Source organism: Aotus nancymaae, unplaced genomic scaffold (genome assembly GCF_030222135.1).
Source record: "Aotus nancymaae isolate 86718 unplaced genomic scaffold, 86718_ANA_hifiasm-v0.15.2.pri h1tg000033l, whole genome shotgun sequence".
NCBI lineage: Eukaryota > Metazoa > Chordata > Mammalia > Primates > Aotidae > Aotus > Aotus nancymaae.
This window is the reverse complement of record NW_026988447.1, coordinates 57,728,682-57,749,494: the sequence shown is the minus strand read 5'-3', so window position 1 is coordinate 57,749,494 and position 20,813 is coordinate 57,728,682. Positions and strand designations below refer to the sequence as shown.

The 20,813-nt window shown below is 38.4% G+C and overlaps 1 protein-coding gene across 2 annotated transcripts in view; it reads right to left on the bottom strand.

Moving 5' to 3' along the window:
* Positions 1 to 20,813, bottom strand: part of PAPSS1 (3'-phosphoadenosine 5'-phosphosulfate synthase 1) — a 109,730-nt gene that overhangs the window by 21,840 nt on the left and 67,077 nt on the right. For both annotated transcript variants that reach the window (XM_064384031.1, XM_064384032.1), the window contains exon 10: positions 14,201 to 14,469. In XM_064384031.1, the coding sequence (XP_064240101.1) occupies positions 14,201 to 14,469 (269 nt within the window). The remainder of the gene's footprint in view (positions 1 to 14,200; positions 14,470 to 20,813) is intronic.

Below are 20,813 nucleotides of genomic sequence, written 5' to 3'. Positions count from 1 at the left end.
ACACTTTCCCTCCCTAATAAAATTCTCAACTTTCATTGTTCTGAAAATGTCTTTACTTCACCTCTACTGTTTAGAGATATATTTGCTTGCACATAGAATTCTAGATTAAGATGCTTATTATTACATTAATTTTAATTTTCTTTCATTTTTTCTCTTAAATATGTTATTCCATTGCTTCTGAGAAGTCAGTCACCATTCCTACTATTTCTGGGTATGAAATATTCCCTCTTCTCTCCCCTGCCCACCTCCTTTTCTATTTATTGTTAACTTTCAGCAAATTGACTGTGTGCTTAGGTATGTTTTCGCCAGATTTATCTAAGATTCACTTGACTTCTTAAATTTGTAGGTTATTATTCACCAATTTCAACCATTACTTTTTCACAACTTTGTATGCCACATTCCTCTCCTTCCCCACTTCTTTCAGAACTCCAATTATATGTAAACAACTTGATACTGTCCCTAAGTCACTGAGGCTCTGCTCATTTTCTCATCTTTTCTTTTACAAAATTACTATATTTTAAGCCTTTAACTATTGCTCATTATTTAAAGGCATCCTATAATAAATTTCCCCTTTTTTCAAATAACTTTTACTGATCTGTCTTCTAGGTGAATGAGCTTTTCTTCTGCCAACTCTAGTCTGCTGTTAAGTCAGTCATCCAAGTAAATTTTTCATTTCAGATACTGTGTTCTTTCAGTCCTTGAATTTCCTCTTTAAAAAGAAAAATTTCATTCTTCTGAGATTCCCCATCCATAGGACTATGAATTTTTTTTGAAGATATTAATGCTCTTATTCCAAAATCAGCATCATCTCAAGGTATGTTTTTAGTTACAGTTTTTATTCTGGATTATAAATCACATTTTCCTACTTCTTCCAGTAATTTACTGTATGCTTCTAGTAATTTGTTATTGTATGCTGGACTTGTGGATGATTTAAGGAGTCTGAATTGTACTGTTTTCCTTTAAAGTGTGAAGACTTAATTCTAGCAGGCAGGTTATTTACAGGCACTTCTCCTTCTCTTTTTGAGGCTTCACATTAGCCCTTGTGGGGCAGGTCTAGTCTAGTCTTTTGTGCCAATCATCAATCTTTTGCCTCTCAATTCCAAATTCACCCTCAGTACATATTCTGATATAACGGATTAAACTCTTTTAAGCATTTCCCCTTAATGCCATACTCATACACTTTACAATGAGTATGGCATTAAGTTTTATCAGTAGAGGACTTTAGAAAGACACTGTAGAAGAAAAAGGGTTCCCTTCCTGGTCCTGATAAGCTGCACTTTGCTTTCTTGTTCCTGCTGTATCATCTGTCAGTGGTGACTGTGTATGGGAATATCTGGACATTCTATGCCAGCTGCAAGCACAACGCACACAGTTCTTCACCGATCTCAAAGCCTTTGAGCCCAGTGACCATTTTACTGTGGCCCTGCTAATGCAGACACTAGTGCACGCCTGTATCCCCTCCACTCCTATAAATGCTCAGCATGTCTCGACTGCTTCAGCAGCTCCAAACTCTCTGCTTCCTTAGCTCAACAGGACCACTGTCCTCTACTTGGGTTCCTACTGCATGTGGAGAGCTCTGGAAATTGTCTCCAGGCAGAGAGCCAGGGCAAAGACAGGGTCCACTCTGTGTGTTTTCCATCTCTAAAGGATCATGTTCCTGCACTGCCTATTTGCCAGTACTTCTAAACAGGTGTTTTACATACGTAATATTATCACTGTTTTCAGCAAGAGGGCAAGTCCAATGCATGAGGGCAAAGCCAAGTATCAGTTACTCCATCACAACCACAGCAGAAATCAAAATATATTTTGAAAGAGGCAGCAGAGGCATTTTTGTAGATAGATCAGGCATGGGGTATAACAAAGAGAGGAGTCAGTCATGACCCCAAGATTTTTCAGTGGTGATTCCAAGATTTTTCAAAGCACTATAATCAATTTACATGAGGAGGGGCTATGGATAAAGCAGATATGAAAGGGGTAAAATGAGGCAGTTAACAATTTAGGTAAGTTTGAGCTATTTGATAATTCAAGTCTCAGGTGGATGGATAGATGGGTTTGAGGTTTAGAAAAGAGATGTGAATTAGAGAGATACTTAAGCAAAATAGGAAATAGAGAAGGTATTTAAAGCCAGGAGACCAGACAAGATCGTCACAAAGGATAGTACAGATAGATACAGAGGAGAACATAATCATCATACTGAGATGTAAGACATGAAGAGATCTGATTATTTCCTTAAGAAAAAGGATGGCCAAAAACCATACAATTTAAGACTTTAGCTACACATTATCAAATCGCTTACCCAAAAAGTGATAACTGTCAAATAACTTGCAGATCATTTCAGTTTTATTTTTTTACTTTAATTTTTATATTTTTATTTTTATTTTTATTTTGAAAAGAAAAAAAAGGAAGAAAGAGAGAAAGAAAAAAAAAGAATGAAGAAGAGGAAGAAAAAGGAAGAGAAAGAGGGAGAGAGAACGGGAGTATTGCTTTATTGCCCAGGCTAGAATGCAGTTTAAAAATGGGAATTGAAAACCTCTTTGATGCCAATAATTGTGCTTAACAATGGAGACAGGAAGGAATAAGGAAAGAAAATAACAAACAAGCAGTCAACCAATATTTCATTTAAACCTATGAAATGCTATGCGATTACTGAGGAGTGATTTACTTCCAATTATGTAGTCACTTTTGGAATAGGTGTGATATGGTACTGATAAGAATGTATGTTTTGTGTATTTGAAGTGGAGAGTTCTATAAATGTTTATTAAGTTTACTTGTTCCAGGTCTGAGTTCAAGTCCTGGATATCCTTGTTAATTTTCTATCTCATTGATCAGTCTAATATTGACAATGTGATGTTACAGTCTCCCACTATTATTGTGTGAGAGGCTAAGTCTCTTTATAAGTCATTAAGAACTTGTCTTATGTATCTGGGTGCTCCTGTATTGGGTGCATGTATATATAGGATCGTTAGCTCTTCTTGTTGCATTGATCCTTTTACCATTATGTAATGTCCTTCTTTGCCTCTTTTGATCTTTGTTGCTTTAAAGTCTATTTTATCAGAGGTGAGAATTGCAACTCCTGCTTTTTATTTATTTATTTATGTTTGCTCTCCGTTTGGTTGGTAAATCTTCCTCTGTCCCTTTGTTTTGAGTCTTTGTGTATCGTTGCATGTGAGATGGGTCTGGATACAGCGTACCGATGGGTTTTGGCTTTTTATCCAGTTAATGATATATATGAGTTTAATACTGCCATTTGATGCTAGCTGGATATATTTTTGGAAAGGCCGATACTGGTTGCTCCTTTATATGTATAGTGCTTCTTTCAGAAGCTCCTGCAAAGCAGGCCTGGTGATGGTGAAATCTCTAAGTACTTGCTTGTTTGCAAAAGATTTTATTTTTCCTTCGCTTGTGAAACTCAGTTTGGCTGGATATGAAATTCTGGGTTGAAAGTTCTTTTCTTTAAGGATGTTGAATATTGGCCCCCACTCTTTTCTGGCTTGTAGGGTTTCTGCTGAGAGATCTGTTTCAAGTCTGATAGGCTTCCCTTTGTGGGTAACCTGACCTTTCTCTCTGGCTGCTCTTAGTATTTTCTCCTCCATTTCAACCCTAATGAATCTGACAATTATGTGCCTTGGGGTTGGTCTTCTTGAGGAATATCTTTGTGGTGTTCTCTGTATTACCTGGAGTTGAATATTGTCCTGTCTTACTAGGTTGGGAAAGTTTTCCTGAATAATCTCCTGAAGAGTATTTTCCAACTTGGATTCATTCTCTTCGTCACATTCAGGTACATCTATCAAATGTAGATTAGGTCTTTTCACATAATCCCATATTTCTTGGAGACTTTGCTCATTCTTTTTTATCCTTTTTTCTCTAATCTTGACTTCTCGTTTTATTTCGTTAAGTTGGTCTTCGAACTCTGATATCCTTTCTTCTGCTTGATCAATTCGACTGTTAAAACTTGTGCATACTTCGTGAAGTTCTCGTGTTGTTTTTCAGCTCCATTAATTCACCTATATTCCTCTCCAAATTGTCTATTCTCGTGCATTTCATCAAACCTTTTTTCAAAGTTCTTAGTTTCTTTGCATTGGGTTAGAACAAGTTCTTTTAATTCACAGAAGTTTCTTATCATCCACCTTCTGAAGCCTACTTCTGTTAACGGAACGCACTCGTTCTCCATCAGGGCTTGTTCCGTTGCTGATGAGGAACTGTGATCCCCTGTAGGGGGAGAGGCATTCTGATTTTGGGTATTCTCAGCCTTTTTACGCTGGTATCTTCCCATCATTGTAAATTTATCCACCTGTCATCTTTGTGATTTCCAACTTTCAAATTAGGTTTCTGAGTGGACGTCCAACTTGTTGATCCCCAGCACCGGAATCTGAGCAATCCACTACACCGGCCAAAACAGCGGTGTTAAGATTGATGGTGCTTTTCTGCCCGGGAATTGGCCAAAAGGGGACCCAGTCCCACTCACTCTGTACCGAGAACTGCCACGCTGAGGCGCCAGCAAAACTGCCGTGCCAGCCACAAGAGTCGCGCTGGTGACCCATGGGGCTCCTCCGCCGGGAATCTCCTGGTCCGTGAGCAACAAAAATTCGACTGAAAGTGTGGCGTCCTCTCTTTCTCTGCACTTTCACTGGGAGCTACAATCCCGAGCTGCTAGTGGTCAGCCATCTTGGATCTCTCTCCGATCATTTCAGTTTTATCACTTAGAGTGTGAGAGTGTAAACTGATAATCTTTTTTAAAAATAATTTTACATTACCATCTCAAGTTGGATATTTGCATTTCACAGGATCCAGCAATTCCGTTCCTAGAAGAAACTTTTGCTCACATGCATAAAAACAATATAAAACAAAAACAGAACACATCCAATAAAAAAGGAAGTAACATAAATACTTAACAATGGGAAACAGACAAATTGTGGCATATTTTCCCAGAATGAAATACTATGTCACATATATGACATATGTATGTCATGCATAAGCACATGAATCTTAGTAACATAAGTGTACCCATAGTGCCATAAGTGATAAAAGCAAGTCCCAAAACACAACATAAAGTTGAAAGCAAGAAAAGCAAAGCAATATATCATTTAAGCATACGTACATGAAATAAGAGTGTGTATGTGAGTAAAGATAAGGGAAAAAATACAAAATTCAGGACAGAGATTACCTGGGGTGGGGGTGGGTGATGAGAATGGCAGCATAAGAATGGGATTGGTAGAAGCACTTGCTAGGTAGAAGTCACACTTACCAGCTTAGGAGAAATTCTATGTTGTTCATTAAATAGTTTATTGTTTCTGAGACAGAGTTTCACTCTGTCACCCAGGTTGGAGTGCAGTGGTGCAAAAATGGCTTATTCCAGGTTCAGCCAGGGGAGCTGGGCAAAGCCTATTTGTTTAGATTCTTCTCTGTGTCCTTGTGTTTTCAGAGATGGGCACATTCCTTTCCTGTAGGTATAGGGTGGGCACCTCTGGAATAAGGGTCTTATGACCTACTTCAGGGGAAGATCCACTAGGTTTTATGTCTGCCTCAGGGGAAGGTGAGAGTGGCTTGCTTTCTTCTGTTGTTTTCTCAAATGCCAAGGTGCCATATTCTGGGGGAGTGTGTCCTGAACCCTATCAGTCTGCACGTTGCAGCAAGTCCTTCCCTGGCCTCAGATTCAACTCTGCTCACCACCCATAAGAGCCTGATCTAGAGGAAATAATACAAGACTGTTGTCGAAGAGTTCAGGCACAGTTCTGGGCCTGGGTTGCCACCAGCTGGTTTGTAATCTCAGGTTAGACTTCTGGAGACTTCTCTAGACTGTGTTTAAGTGCACAGTAAGTGGTTATAAGGATTAATCCTTATAATACTAAGAGGGTAGGTACTATTGTTATTCACAATTTACAGATGAGGAGCTTGAAGTAGGGAGGTTAAACTTTGTTCAGGATCACATAGTAGTAGTAAATGGTAGACATAAAATCTCAACCTAAGTAATCTGGCTCCAGAGCTTTGTATTATAATTTCACATAATTTTTAATATTATATAACATTAAAATATTTTTAAAAATATGTAGCCACATCTTTTTTGAAAAGACTAGAAATAAATTCTTATAATATCCTCTAAGAGTTCCAAAGCAGTGAGTTAGGATGGCCTGGCAACATTTGTTAGAGGTGGAATCTCCAAATAAACAAACTTATTTTTTTTTAAATCAGAGCCTAGAGTTGTGGATTGCGATATTCTTTGTATAATACATGTTCTTAATCTTTGTATTCTTACATTACCCGACTCATGGTATTGGTAATATCTGCCCATGTTTCTGTTGTTGAGAGGAGCAAATCAGATCAATGTAAATCACTTAACACATTGCCTGGCTCATGACAATATGTGGTAATTAATATAATTGGCTGCCTTTAAAAAACTACTTTGCTGCAAATTCTCAGCATTTCTAGGATTCTGGCCCCACATCAAAGGAACTATCTATATTTCAAGGCTGCTTTTTAAGTCTATGAAGTCTTAGAGTTTTGATGATGGCAGGGAGCCTGGGATGACCTGCCACCCAATAGGCTTCATGTCAGAGCATGTGTCCTAGGCCTGATTTGGGATATCCTTTGGTGTTTAATAATATGTAAAGCTAATAATATAAAGAAATGTAAAATACCTACTCTATGAGTGCCTGTTGCATGTGTCACTCACTGAATAGCTGCTTTGCATGCATTATGTTACTCCATAACTTGGTGAGGAAGGTTTTATTCTTGTTTGACCAGTGAGGTTACTGAAGCTCAGAGAGGCTAAGTGACTTAACTGTAGTCTGTCAAAGAAGACCAGAGCTGTACAGTGGTTAAAGTAATAAAAACAGAATTTTATTCAGGGAATACTGCAACAGGAGAATAAAGACTTCAGTATAGAATTGGGCTCAACTCTGAATACAGCATGGACAGGTGGGGATTCATAGCCAAGGACAGGGTGGAGGTAAGTGGATGGAAAATTACTGAGAGGAAACATTGGAAGTAGGGGATTCTGGGATAAACAAGATTCTTGCTGAAGGCAGGCCAGGATGGTCAGATACCTGGGAGGTGGGTGGAAGATAAGGAATTTGATCAGATAATGAGGGTGAGCAGATGCTGAAAATAGAGGATTCTCAATAAACAAACTTAGCAAGATTTTTGCTACAGTTGGGCAATGCAGGCCTGATAAGGATGGACACTGAAGGTCAAGACTTAGAGTGCTCAGAGGAACCTGACTAGTGTTAGGTCAAGGAGAGACACAGAACTGGGACTGAAACTTGGGCCTGTCTGTTGTTTTTCCTTCTAGGGCTCCTTCCTGCCAAGAAGCCTCAAAGTCGCTTTGTGCTTTGACATTTGGAGGGAAGGCCAAGAAGTTAGTTGTTCTGGGTGCCTGCAGAGCTCCTGGGTTTTCTAGGGAGACTAAGAGGCACATTAAAGCCGTGTCTGCCTCTCCATCTCTGTCTGGAGTGTGAATTGTGGGTGTAAGAGATGTGGTTCTTTTCAGGAAGGCCCAGCTCTGATGCCTGAGCAAAAGGCAGTTTTTAACTTCCGAACTTGTGAAGAATAAGCTTTAGAATTCTAGTAAACATCTTAATATTTCAGACCATGAAGTGTTTTAATGTTTTTGGCCTGGCAGTATTTAGGCTGTTGGATTGAGCTGCTTAGGAAAAGTATCTCTTTTTCTCTAGGGCCTAACTTGTGTGTTTGACTTATTTGGCTTATTTGCAGCCATAAGTGAAGACTTTTTTGTAATAAAAAAAAACCCTCATTTTTGTAGCATTTCCAGTGACATCAGGAAAAAGTCTGTCAGTAATGCTTATTTGCCAACTAATAATAATAAAATGAAAACAATGACTCTTCCTTTAATCGTTTTCTGTAGGTCATTTAGAAGGTATTGGTACCAGATTTGTTTCCTTAGCACAAGTGCTTTTCAGAACCATGAGCAGCTGTTAAGCCTATTTGGTTATCAACAGGATGTTCCTGATTTTCCAGTCTGTAAAGATTTTATGGCTTGCATCCTAAATTCCATTTCAGGAGAATGTGGAGGGAGTGTTAACTTTCTAATGCTAAAATGGTGTTATAGATACACACTTTGTGAGGTATTAATTGACTATGTAGGAAATTCTATTTGTCTCATCTCACTGCATACTAAGTCCATTTTTGTAAAGGATAAATAATGCTTTCTAAGACCTGTGACATGAAAGTGTCAAAGGTAAGATGTATTTGAGAATGTGGATATATGCTACTAACAGCTATATCCTGGGTTTATGAAGTTTTAATGAGAATTATCAGTTGAATTTAGGGGAAAATGCAGTTGGAGGTAGAGATTATCCTTTGCCATGAAAGTTACTCATGCATTGTTAAATGACTCTATAAAAGAAACTGATTCTGTGTAAGCGAGTGGATGCTCTTCACCAGGGGCAGTAGAACACACTCTGACATGGATGCCAGTGTGCTTGTTTAAGTAGGCCGTGCTTTACACCAGTATCTGCAGCAGGGAGTAGGGTGTCTGTTAGGATATAAACTTGTTCTTCCCTCTACACACGTCCAAGAGCTCTAGCAACTGATGTTACTTCTTGAGATCTGAGTCTAATTATACAAGCTGTAGACACCTAAGTTTTATTTGTACCTTTGACTATCTTTGGGAGTCTTTGACAATTTTGTCTTCTTATTTATCTTGTTCCAAAGTTTCTTGAGTAGTATGACACAGTCACAATCTCTTATCAACATTTTTAGGATTATGTATTAATTCTCCTGATGGATCTGGGACAGTACCTCCATGTTAAAGCACATTAATATTCCTATAGCAAAGTGAGTGACTTTTCTCACAAATACGATCAGCAAAAAGACCAACTGAAACTTCCTTGGTTTTGATCAGGTTTTGCTACCAAGTGAGTTACAAAACTGGGTTTTTAGATTTCAGAATTTTGAATAAGCAGTTGTGGGCCTGTGTCACAAATATATTTAGAGTGTATTGATTTTCTTTGAAAGTAATTTTGGGGATCCCTGTAGTCTATTTTATACTTTTAGCTTATGTTTGTCTTGAGAGCTGAACTTACTTCATTAGGAAACACCAGATTTTGCAGGTGATAGATTGCTTTTCACAGGGAAAAAGATGTCATTTTTTTCTCCTGATAGATTTTCAGTTCAGAATTCATTCTTGCTTGTTTCTTACTAAAGCTGCATCAAACTCAGATATTGTCTGTTAGTCTGATTTTTCACGTTTTCCTGATTTCCCAGCTAGATAATCTATACAGTTTCTTCCCTAAACGTCCTTGACACAGTGTCAGTAGCTTAGGATGAATAGGAATGTGTGGGTTTTGGGGTTGCACAGATCCAGGTCCAAAGACTTGGTCCTTCACTAGTTCATTTTGCAGCTAGGATATGTTATTTGAATTCTCCAAGTCCCTGTTTTCTTATTTGTAAAACAGGAATAATAACTATCTTATTGATTTGCTATAAACATTAAATATTTATAAAATATTTTGTACCGTGACTGGCATATTAGGAAGAGCTTGGTAATTGTTACCTATTTTAATTTCTTCTTCTCACCCTAGTGAAGGACCTCATGAAATAGTTTCCAGTACCTTATCATCATGGTTGCTTTCCTCTGTTTTCTTAAAATAATAATCAGTGGGAGGGCAGAGAACTTTTTGAGGGCCCCTGGGTTTGGGAGGCAAGAAGGGGAGGTCGATTCTGAGCCTTGCCAGGCTTGCTGTCTCCACTCCGAGCCCCCACTCTGGGAGGGCTGATACTGTTCTCACCTGACTAGGGGGTCTGAGCTCAGCCAGGGCAAGGTCACTTCCAAGAATAAAATTAGTTTGGTTGCTGATTGTTCTGAAAAACTACAGCTCTTACACTTGAGGTATATCTTTTTGGAGATTGAAACATTATCCTTAAAGGTAAAGGAAATTTTGGGGAAATTCTGTATGTCTTGTATTGGGCCTCATATACGAAATGAAGAATTCAGATTCCATCATCTAGACTCCCTTTCAGCTCTTAAAATTGTATGACAAGAGTTTTTGTAAGGTATATTTAATTCTCTCCTACAAGATGAAGTATGAAACGTCTAAGTAAATTTCATAATTTTTGTATTGCGAACCAGAAATGTGACTCTCATGAGACCAGTGTTCAGTACCAGTACAGAGTGATAGAACATAACAGAAGCACTTAGAATATCAGTTGTATTAATACAAAGAAGAACAAAAGCCATAGTATCAGGAATCTGTATGATGAGAGGATGAACCTTGTCTTTCACTTGCCTGTCTAGATTCTCCCAGTCAGCTTGAAGAGTTTAAAATAATTCCTGTCTCTGCAAAGTCAAGAGGCAGGTCACTATAGTTTAGGAATTTCAAGAAAGTGTGTTAATACTAGATAATGTACAACCAAGATAAGGAATATTTTAATATGGAATTCTTAAGATTAATTAAGGTGTAGATTTTTTACATGGCAAAATTAGGTAATGCATTTGACTTCCTAAAGAATTTTATTTATTTATTTATTTATTTACTCTTTAAAGATAATTCTTTTTTTTAAATTTACACTGAGTCCCTGGGTAATTCCTAGAGAATTTTTATAGCATTAAAACAAATACATTTTTGACAGTCTAGAAAGTAACATTCAAACAATTACTAAAAAATATAGTTTCTGTGCCTGATGTTCTTTTATAAACCTTTTGAGTATATAAAGTTGGCCTTACAGAATGTTGACTTTAATAAAATTTATTACACTTAAATAAATGCAGATTTTGGTGTGAAGCTATAAAGAAATAGGCCACTTAATTGGGACTTAAATGTTCAATTTATTCTTCTCAGTATTTTTAATTCAGAAAAATTGAAAATATTGTATATCTAATCTGCCAGACTTCTGGAACATTGAAATTTCTCAGCCATTGGGTGTAGGGAGAGAATGGTTTAATGGTAGTGGTATTATATGTAAGCAGTATAATAATCCATTTTATAGTTTTATAATGTAACTTCAAATTTGAAAAGTAGGCTTTTAATTTGTTTTTGTTTTAGCAACTACTGAAAATAAAATTTACCAAAGTCTTTGCCAGATGTGGAAGTGGGAGATAAGTGATAGATACTATTTTCAAATGGATTTGGAAGAAATGAGACTTTTAGGTTTATAAAAAGGGGCATGAATTAAAAGAGGTTAAGAAACTTCTAGATAACATGCCATATTGGGATGAATCTAGAACAATTCTAACTCTGAAGAATTTTATATTACAAATGTGTGTGGAGATATGGAACTGAGGTTCTTATCCGTCAGCGATCATTGACCTGTTAGTCATGTGATATCTTAATTAACCTATCTATGATGGATAGCAAGGAGAAGCCATTATAGAATTAAAATTTTCATAGATATATTTTTTTAAAGTGTTGACTTTAATTTGGACCAGGAACTACTCTCCTATTCTCACTGTTGGGTGGTAAAACATCACTAATTCTTACTTGTATGACTCACATTATGGAAATTAGGTAAAAATTCGAGTAAACCTTAGCTCCATGAGTGTCCTTGGGAAGGAAATTCTGAAACAAATATCTCTTTATTTCAAGTACAATTATTTATTTTTAGTAGCCCATATTCTGCCTTCCATTTTGATAAGACAATTCTTAAATCCTATCTAAAGGTAAAAAGAGATAATTGTGGAACCTCAGTATTATTTATTTAAATTTGATCCTCCTGTCTTCCTCTGCTTTTTCATTTTCTTGAACAAGGCAGTATGGAAATTTTGTACCACATAGTGAATCAGGTCCACATTGGGGGTTTCATTATTCTGTTTCGGGAGTGTAAGACGGCCTTATCACTCTCATTCCTCCTCTTCCTTGAGTTGCATGTCTGCCGTCATTTCACTAGTAAGCGAATTCAGCGGGTGATTTTCCAAAATCAGATTCTCTAGGGCTTGATGGTTGTGATAGAGATCAAAGCCTAGAACGTTTGTTTCATTTCTCCCCAACATTTTTGTATGTATTTTGTGTTGTTAAACTGCTTCTTAAACTTCCTGTGTTACAAATAACTTTTTATGTTAAATATTGATCTTTGATTTTAATGATGATACAGTTCCCTGCTGTTAAGGAATTTAATTCAATAACAACACCCAGTTGAAGGATCTTTGGGTTAGTTTCTGTCTTTTGACAACCCTGTAATAAATACTGAAATGAACCTTTTTGCATATTTGCTTCATAATATTTCTGGAATTGAAATTGCTTGAATTTTTTTGACATGCTATCAAAATCTTGCCTTTTAGATATCTTATACCCAGTTTTCTGTCTAAAAAGGTAATCACTGTACACTCACATGCCTGCTTTGTCACTGATTTTTAAGTGCTGGAAGCTTGAAAGTTTGTGACTGACAAGATAAACAGAGAAGCACACGTCCTAAGCCAGGGTCTCTGTATACCTATGTCAGTAAGTCCAGGAAACACCACAGCTTCCAGAAAATGCAACAGTTGTGCTATTTTCGGTGATAAGAATATTTTAAAGTCTTATAAAGTAATGTTTATTATGTAACTTTTTAGTTTCATGGTTCCAGCATGTAGAATTCTTTCTATAGAGTTATTACTAGCATATAAATTTACGTTAGTGTTTTATTTTTGAAATGTTAGCTCACTGTTCACTTCCTATTGTTTCTCCTTTTTGTTTGCTTTAAGTGCCTCACTTTATCATAAAAACAGTTTGTAGGAGATTGGAAGTATACAGAGAAAAACGGTCCTTATTTAGCTCCACCTATTTCCCTTAATTTTTGGTCTGCTTTTAAATGCAACTTTTATGTGGTCATTGAATTGACATGTTGGATGAGCATCTTCTTGGCTTTATTGATGACAAAAAGAATCATATTACTGGAGATATTTTTCCCTTTAATTATTTTAGTTTATTTTAAGCTGTACCCTAGTGAAAAAAGATCAGCAAACGTATACCATATTAATGCTTGGGAATAAAATTCCCAAGTGTAAAAGTTTGGATTTTTTTCCCTCGAGTTTTTTCTCTCACTTTTTGTTTTTAGCAGTCATCTTTAGGGAACATGTCTTTTTCAGCCAATAGGTTTCTTTGGTCAAGGAACTGGAAATTGAAGTCTGTCTGTCTAAAGAAGTGTATTTATGTTTAGTCAAGGCCAGTAGAATATAAAAGAAGGAAAAGTAAAAATTATAGAAAAACTTTAAAACTATGTTTAGAATATTGTGGAAATTTTAGATCTTGTGAATATTTTACAAAATTTAGCCATCTTTTAATTTTCTTTCCAACTTGTATAATGTATACAAAATCTTGTGGTTCATATACTTTGAAATACATTTAAGAAGTGTGAATTAGGAACCCTATGAACCAAATTAGGTAAAATATGAGCTACGTTGTAGGAAATGTATTTCTTTGTTTGGGTTTATTTTAAATGATGTGTAGATAACATATCTTGTTAATTTTGTCAGTAAATTTGGACCTTAATAAAATGCTCCACCATTTACTTGGAAAAAGTTAAAACATGGTGGGAATGTAAATTAATATTATTTCCTAAAAGTATCTCACATGGACCTCAGATGCACAAAATTGGATTAATCATAATCTGTGGTACATGATGCCCTGTCATTAGCTCATGAATTAATTGTCCTTTTTAATTTTGATTATGTATTTGCTATTTTTAAAAACTAATGGCCAGGCACCTGTAATCCTAGCACTTTGGGAGGCTAAGGTGGGAGGGCCATTTCAGCACAGGAGCTTGAGACTAACCTGGGCAACATGGCAAGACCCTGTCTCTACAAAAAATAAAAAAAATAGCTTGGCATGGTGGCGCATCCCTGTGGTCCCAGCTACTTGAGAGGCTGAGACAGGAGGATTGTCTCAGCCTCTTTAACAAGGACCTAGAACTCTGGAACTGGGACAAGATCAATGTTGTTGGAGTTGTGTCTGCAATGTGGCTAGCAGTTACAAGAGGAGCTTGTGGCATACTTTCCAACCACACCCAGCCCTGTCTGCAGAGAACAACCCCTCCTTCAAACTGAGACCAAGACCCACAACAGCAAGTGAAACCTCTCCCCACCTTTCCTTTCTCAAGGCTGCCCCTAACATCCAGGGAACATCCCTAATGTGCAGCAGAGGATGTTGTGTATGCTAAATGTTTGGAACAGGTCTACACAGCAGAGAAAAAGCAATCGGATGGTGATGCTAGCTGTGTTAGTAAGAGTGGCTTTAACACTGCCGCAATGAAAATCTTACAAGCCGTCTACCTCAGTTGGTCCGGCATACATCATGGGAGATGGGAAGATGGCCACCACAGTCGTCTCAGGATTCAGGACTCCTTCCTCCAAAACTGCAGCATGCTGCTTCATACGCCACATCAAAGGAACATCGTCATCCTTTGTCCAGCCACCCAGAGGGTGGAGGAGGAGGACGGGGCGCCGGTAGCCCCTCTCTAGAAGTTGCTTATGGGTATCCTGCATTAACAGGGCATGTCCATTGTGCACTGGGTTGCGTAATTGAAATGCAAATACAGCATCTGAAAAGAGAATTTCCAGAGTTAGGAACAGCATGTTTCTAACAGATTACCTTCCAAAGGATAAGCAATTTTTCTCAAAACTTGATAGTTAGGATTAAGCAAACATATGCATACTCAGAAATCAGAAAACTGGTTTAAAAAAAAAGAAAGAAAGAAAAAGTATGTACTGCTTTGATCATTAACTCTAGGATAACTTGACCTATACTTCTACTGTACAATATTAAGTAAATCATACTTATCTGAGGATATGCAATATTACAGTCATGGATTTATAAGAATTACTTTTGTGCATTCATGGGAAATGAGAGCAATCATCAGACATTCTGGTCCTAAGATCCGGGATCATCTGCTTACCATAGATACACATTTTGGGTCTGTGCCTCAGTTACCCACCAAATCAATCCCTCCAAAGGACCTAAGATAATGCTTTATTAAGGGAAACAGAAAGGTAGAGACAGATATTTGTAGTTTGAAAAATTTACTTACTGTCCAAATATGCTCACTTACAACGATTACTTTGCTTGACTAGAACCATATTTTGTTTAATGATCCAAGGTCGGAATTTTGGATTATAATTTAGCAACAACAATATCCCTTAAAACAATGAAAACTACTAGACAGATGAAACCGGTTAACTCCATATCTCCTGCTTACAACCCTGGCTTCATTCCTACATGGTGCTTGCTAGGAGACCTTTCTAATCCAGTTAAAGGAGCTCTGTATTTTGCTACCCTCACAATACCTGATGCCATGCTGATCCAAGCTCAACTCAGACAGAGAAACAGCCTCTCTCAACAATCTGTAAGCCAAACAGTACATCTTAATCTATTTTCAATTCTGACCCTCTTCTATCATCATAACAAAAGGTATCACAGGAAGACTGTGGCATCCTACTTAACTAAGATTTTTTCTGTTTTGCCACATCCTGTAAAATCCAAGATTTATAGCATGATCATTATTCTTGGAAGTCCTCAAGTTACTTTTATACATGAACAGAACAGGGCTCATTTTCACAAAGGAAATAGCTGATATGACATTGGTACAAAGAACAGAAAAGTCTTAATATACAAGCACTTAAAATTATTTTGCTTTGGGATGGAAGGAGAGAAATAGACCTAACATTTTTCTATCCTTCTGAATGTACTTCAAATTTTGTTTTACATATGGACATAAAAGATCCCAAAATATCCCTTTTGACCACTAGAACTATAGAATTCCCCTCCCACAAGATCAAGAATCAATTTTACTTCCTGACTGTATTATATTACAGTTAAAAAGACAGATGAAGAATATCTCCTGAACACAGAGGTATTAATATTCCTTTATAGGAGTATCAGTATTCTTTAATTCAGAGGATTACTGCCTGATGTTAATCGGCCCACTCTGATTCTGGCCTAAATCTCATCACTCAGTTCTCTCACCTCTCATCCTGTCACTTTACACTGCCCCTTCTTCATAAACAGCTTAAACCACAACATAACAATTGCTAAGCACTAATGAATCCTACACCTGGGCTGAAGTGAATCATTGCACTGGGAGGAGGTCGGGGGTTCTTGCCCAGCACAAGTCTGCAGCACCAGGGCCAAGGAGAATAAGTGGAGATTGAGGTCAGGAGGGCCAAAGCCCAGAAGACAGCCTGTTGGACTGGGAGACTGTTTACATACAGGAAGGTAGAGCCAGTAAGTCAATATACTGAGAGTAACGAGAGCCAGGGTTCTCACTGTAGAAGGCAAGCATACATACAGAAAGGAGAATGGCTAGAATAGACTACATGGTATTGGATGAAAATATGAGTGTGATGTCATGATTTTAAGCTATATAAACAGCTACAAGAATACATACAAATTTAAATGTACATATACACGTGTGTATATATGTATGTGTGTATATATATGTGCACATCTCTTAGTTTTGTCCACTTTTTTTTTGTAGGACCATTGTTTGGTCCTATAGACGATGACGACCCAGTGGCAAGGAGCAAAACAAAAGCCCAAATTTTCACTTCTAAATACCATTCCCCACTTATATCAACTAGAGCTCCTTGGCGAACGGCAGCTTTTACAGCTGGGACAAGGAAAGTACAACATGAGCTGGAACACGTTTTTGTACCATTAAGAAAGGAAGTGCTCAATGAATAATGGGGACATCTGAAGAAGGCTCATCTGGCAGACCACGATCTACACACTGGTGAATAAAGACACACTCTGACAACAGCAAGGACAGGCACTGCCCTCCCTGTCAAGTTTTTCTCTTTGTTGCATACGTTTTTGCGCAGCTATTATCAAACATATGACATTTGTATTCCACTTGGCCATTCTGGTCTAACCACCTGTTTCTGACATCTTGTGGTCCTCTTAGAGCCACAAGGCTTACTGCTGGGCCCTATGAAATTCCTTCTTTACAGACTCATTCAGGAGGCTTACCCCCGCACCTGGGTTCAATTACTGCACACGAACAGATGGCTTACCTTAGCCACATCTCTAAGTCCTGCCTTCCAGTTCATCAGACAGACACATTACAAAAGCCATTTAATACACATTGCTCATTACCTGCCTCTTTCCTCAATTCTTCTACCTTTCCTATTACTGTCACATCCCAAGTCAAATTTGGGTCTGGCCCCCAAAGCCTATTCCTTCTCCTGTCCTGCACATCTATGTGGAGACACTTCCCACTAGTGCAAGTTCTCTCCCTTTCCTCTGGATTCCCTATCATCTAGTCCAGGAGTCAGTGCACTACGGAAACAAGTGAAGTCTGATCCCTTTCCTTCCAGCAAGTATAACAGGAACAAGAAAGTGAAGAAGGTTTTCCTGAGCATACATGTGTGACAGGAAAGGCAATGAAAATATCAGCATTCCCTGGACACATGTAGGACAAGCCACAGGCCACTTCATCTAGTGATGTGGCCAGCAAGGACTGTCATGGCACAGTGCAGAGCCACCCAAACTCTACTCTTTTCAAGCTGAGCATCCAAAGAAAACTGCAGCTCAGCAAATAAATAAATGAGGTGATGAGCAGGATCATGCTCCTAAATCCTAGTCACCCTTCCTCAGACTTCCAGAACTGTGTTTTGCATTCCAGCCCACAGCCAGAGCCCAGTATCCACCACAACCACTGAACAGAGAACGACAACGTCTTCCTGCTTCCTTCCTCCTAACTTCACTGGAAGACTCCCCTACACAGAGCAGTCATTAGTGATTCCTTTCTTGCCATCCCACCCAAGGTTTCTATTTGCCTCTCTACCCAAAGCTCCAAAAACAGACATTTCTGATTTTTCCTAAATCACTGTAGTAGCTAAACAAGATAATGGTTCTAGGGTTGCTAAGAGTTGTGTGTTCAATGTTTGCTTTTTTTTTTTTTTTTTTTTTTTTTTTTTTTTTGAGGCGGAGTTTCGCTCGTTACCCAGGCTGGAGTGCAATGGCGCGATCTCGGCTCACCGCAACCTCCGCCTCCTGGGTTCAGGCAATTCTCCTGCCTCAGCCTCCTGAGTAGCTGGGATTACAGGCACGCGCCACCATGCCCAGCTAATTTTTTGTATTAGTAGAGACGGGGTTTCACCATGTTGACCAGGACGGTCTCGATCTCTTGACCTCGTGATCCACCCGTCTCGGCCTCCCAAAGTGCTGGGATTACCAATGTTTGCTTTTATGGGAGTTTTTGTGAAAGGACCTGGAAGAACAAAGCAATCTTCTCTCCCCTCCTCCCTTGGGATTATCGTAAACTACCAGTCTTTCTTTTACTCAAACTGCTTAAGAGAGGGGGGAGAAATAAAGGAATAAGACAGAGATGGGCCACTTGAGTGAATATAAAGATACTAGAATTTTTCACAAACTGGTATTCTCATAGTCTAAAGTATGGCAGCAATGAACTGTTTTCTATTCTCATGACTAAAAATGCTTCCAAATTAAAGTAAGATGTTGACTATAAAGCTTTGTGCCAACTGGGTTCTGTGCCGCTTATTTGCCATTCACCTTCCCATCTATTCTCTTGATGTCCTGGGGCAGGGAACGCAGGGGTCCCTCAGGGCTTCCCCTAGAAGGGGCTGTTGTCCTTCTGCCTCGAGGGTGGGAGGCATTAACAGGCAACCAGAGGATGGAGGGAGAAAAGTTTGGGGGGAGCTCTTGCCCCCACTAGCATCTGCCTCAGCACTGTGATTCCAGCTGTGCCAGCAACCTGCAACCAGCTTCCGCCCAGCGGCCCTCCCACAGCTGCAGCTCCCATCTGGCTGCAGAAACACTGCTTCCTGCTCTCACCTCTTTGGGACTGGCTGATGCTACCCAATGCCACTAGTCACTGGACACCTCAGCAATTTCTTGTAGGTTCCTTTAACCCTGACCACCCTTCTTTAAATACTTGCTTCATTAAATTATGCTCAAAGCCTCATCTGAGTGTGCCTTCTGCTTCCTGCTGGGACCTGACTGACAAAGGTACCCCTCATCCACTCTCAGCTCACAACATCTCTGGCTTGCTGCCACTGATCAATCCACTATCAACTTCAGAGCCAAACACAGATCCGCTTCTGCCTCAGCTTTCTCATGTACCACCCCCAACTTTACCTAAAACATCCTTCCGATGTCTCCATTGACTCACTTAAAATGTAGTTTGTAATTCAGCAACTCTACGAAGCTTTCTCAGATTTATTCAACACTGTACTACCACATACTAGTCTGAAAGAAATTATGTCAGTTCTTCCCTTTGCAATCAGCAGGACACCAATGTTCTGTGTTCAATAAACACTAACAGGCTCTTACTTGACTTAAGTGAAACGCATTCCTCCCCTCCAGGATATTGGTCAATCATCAGTAATGCAAAGAACTCGCCATCTGGAAATGTATCACCTTGAAATCACTGATGTGGGTATTAAAAACTTCCCAATCCTTCCAGCTACAGAATGGTCTTAAGAATAGCCAAACTGATAATGTCACGTAAGGGACAGTACCCTACATGGGGTAATCAAAGTCCTTCGAAGATAAGGGGAGGAGAAAGAGGAAGAGTTAAGAAGAGAAATCTTAGATTAAGAAGATAAATTAATTCCCCACTTTCTCTCTCCTGAACACATCAGAACTGACTTGTTACTGGCTTTCTCAAAGAGTGAACAAGAACTACAAAGTCAACTCCTCAGTCTGTTGCTTATTTGCCCCAGTATAAAAATGGAAAAATAGAATAACACTCCAATTTTTGTTGTTTGGTGTAAGGCTAATAACTGGCTCTCAGCTACTTTAAACAAAGTTGCAATCATTCATTATGTAACAAATTCTCTAAATGATTTAAAATGTTTGGCTCACAAAAGAAGGATGCAAAACAGATGTAATATGAAAGTCCCTAATTATGAATGATAATTCCTTGATAAGACCCTTTCAACAGTGCCAACAATTAATCTATTAACATCAGTTCCAGATATGAATTCAAAATTTTGGCAAAAAATTAAATAACATGGTCTCAGCAAGTCCTCCATTAAATATGTTTCTGTTCGCCAGCAAAAAAAGGGAAGTGTGCTTATAATAAACTACCAGATGCTTCTGGTTGCAAATAACAGAAAATCCAACTAGAAGTACCTTAAATAATTTGAATATATGTTATCTCTTTGAATAAGATCTGGAGATAAATGACTGCATGGTTGGATGAGAAACTCACAGTATAAGGACAGAAGTTAGCATACTTGGAATTTGCATGAATACAAAATGGCTGCAGGAACACCAAACCACTGTGTCCTCACATGACAGCATCAAAAATGGGAAGAAAGAGAAGGGTGGAAAAAAAGAGAATTTGTTTGGCATAAGCCAAACTATCAGAAAAAAACATCTTTCCTGAAAACCCTCTCTCCCTTACATCTCAATGGCCAGAAATGACTTAACACACAGACCTTTAAATCACACATTGACAACAAAGAAAGGGCATCATTATTGACTTATATCAATCATTATTCATTCCTGTATATTGGGCCTAAAACATGTTAGCAAAAAAGAAGAGAAATGAGCTGTTGTACAGGCAGCACCAAGTATAGCACTCACAGATGTTTTTGTATAAGTAGTTTAAGCTAAATATTTGCTTCAGTTCAGGAGTAAAGTACAAAAGGGGAAAAGGACCCCACACTCAAAAACCCTAAAGGAGCCAAGAAAGAAATGTGACTGAATGAAACAGACTAGGTAAGAACTATGGAGCACTGAAGAGTGGGTGGCCCATCTGAGGCCTCCAATTCTTCATCCATTTTATTAAGTTCATAACACTGCAAATTTCAGAAAAAAGAGCTTAGGCATAAACAGATATTCTTGCTTTAACCTTCACACAAATAGTCTAGCTTCAGTTCACACAACAAAAATTAAGACCCTTGTATTACCACACTGCTT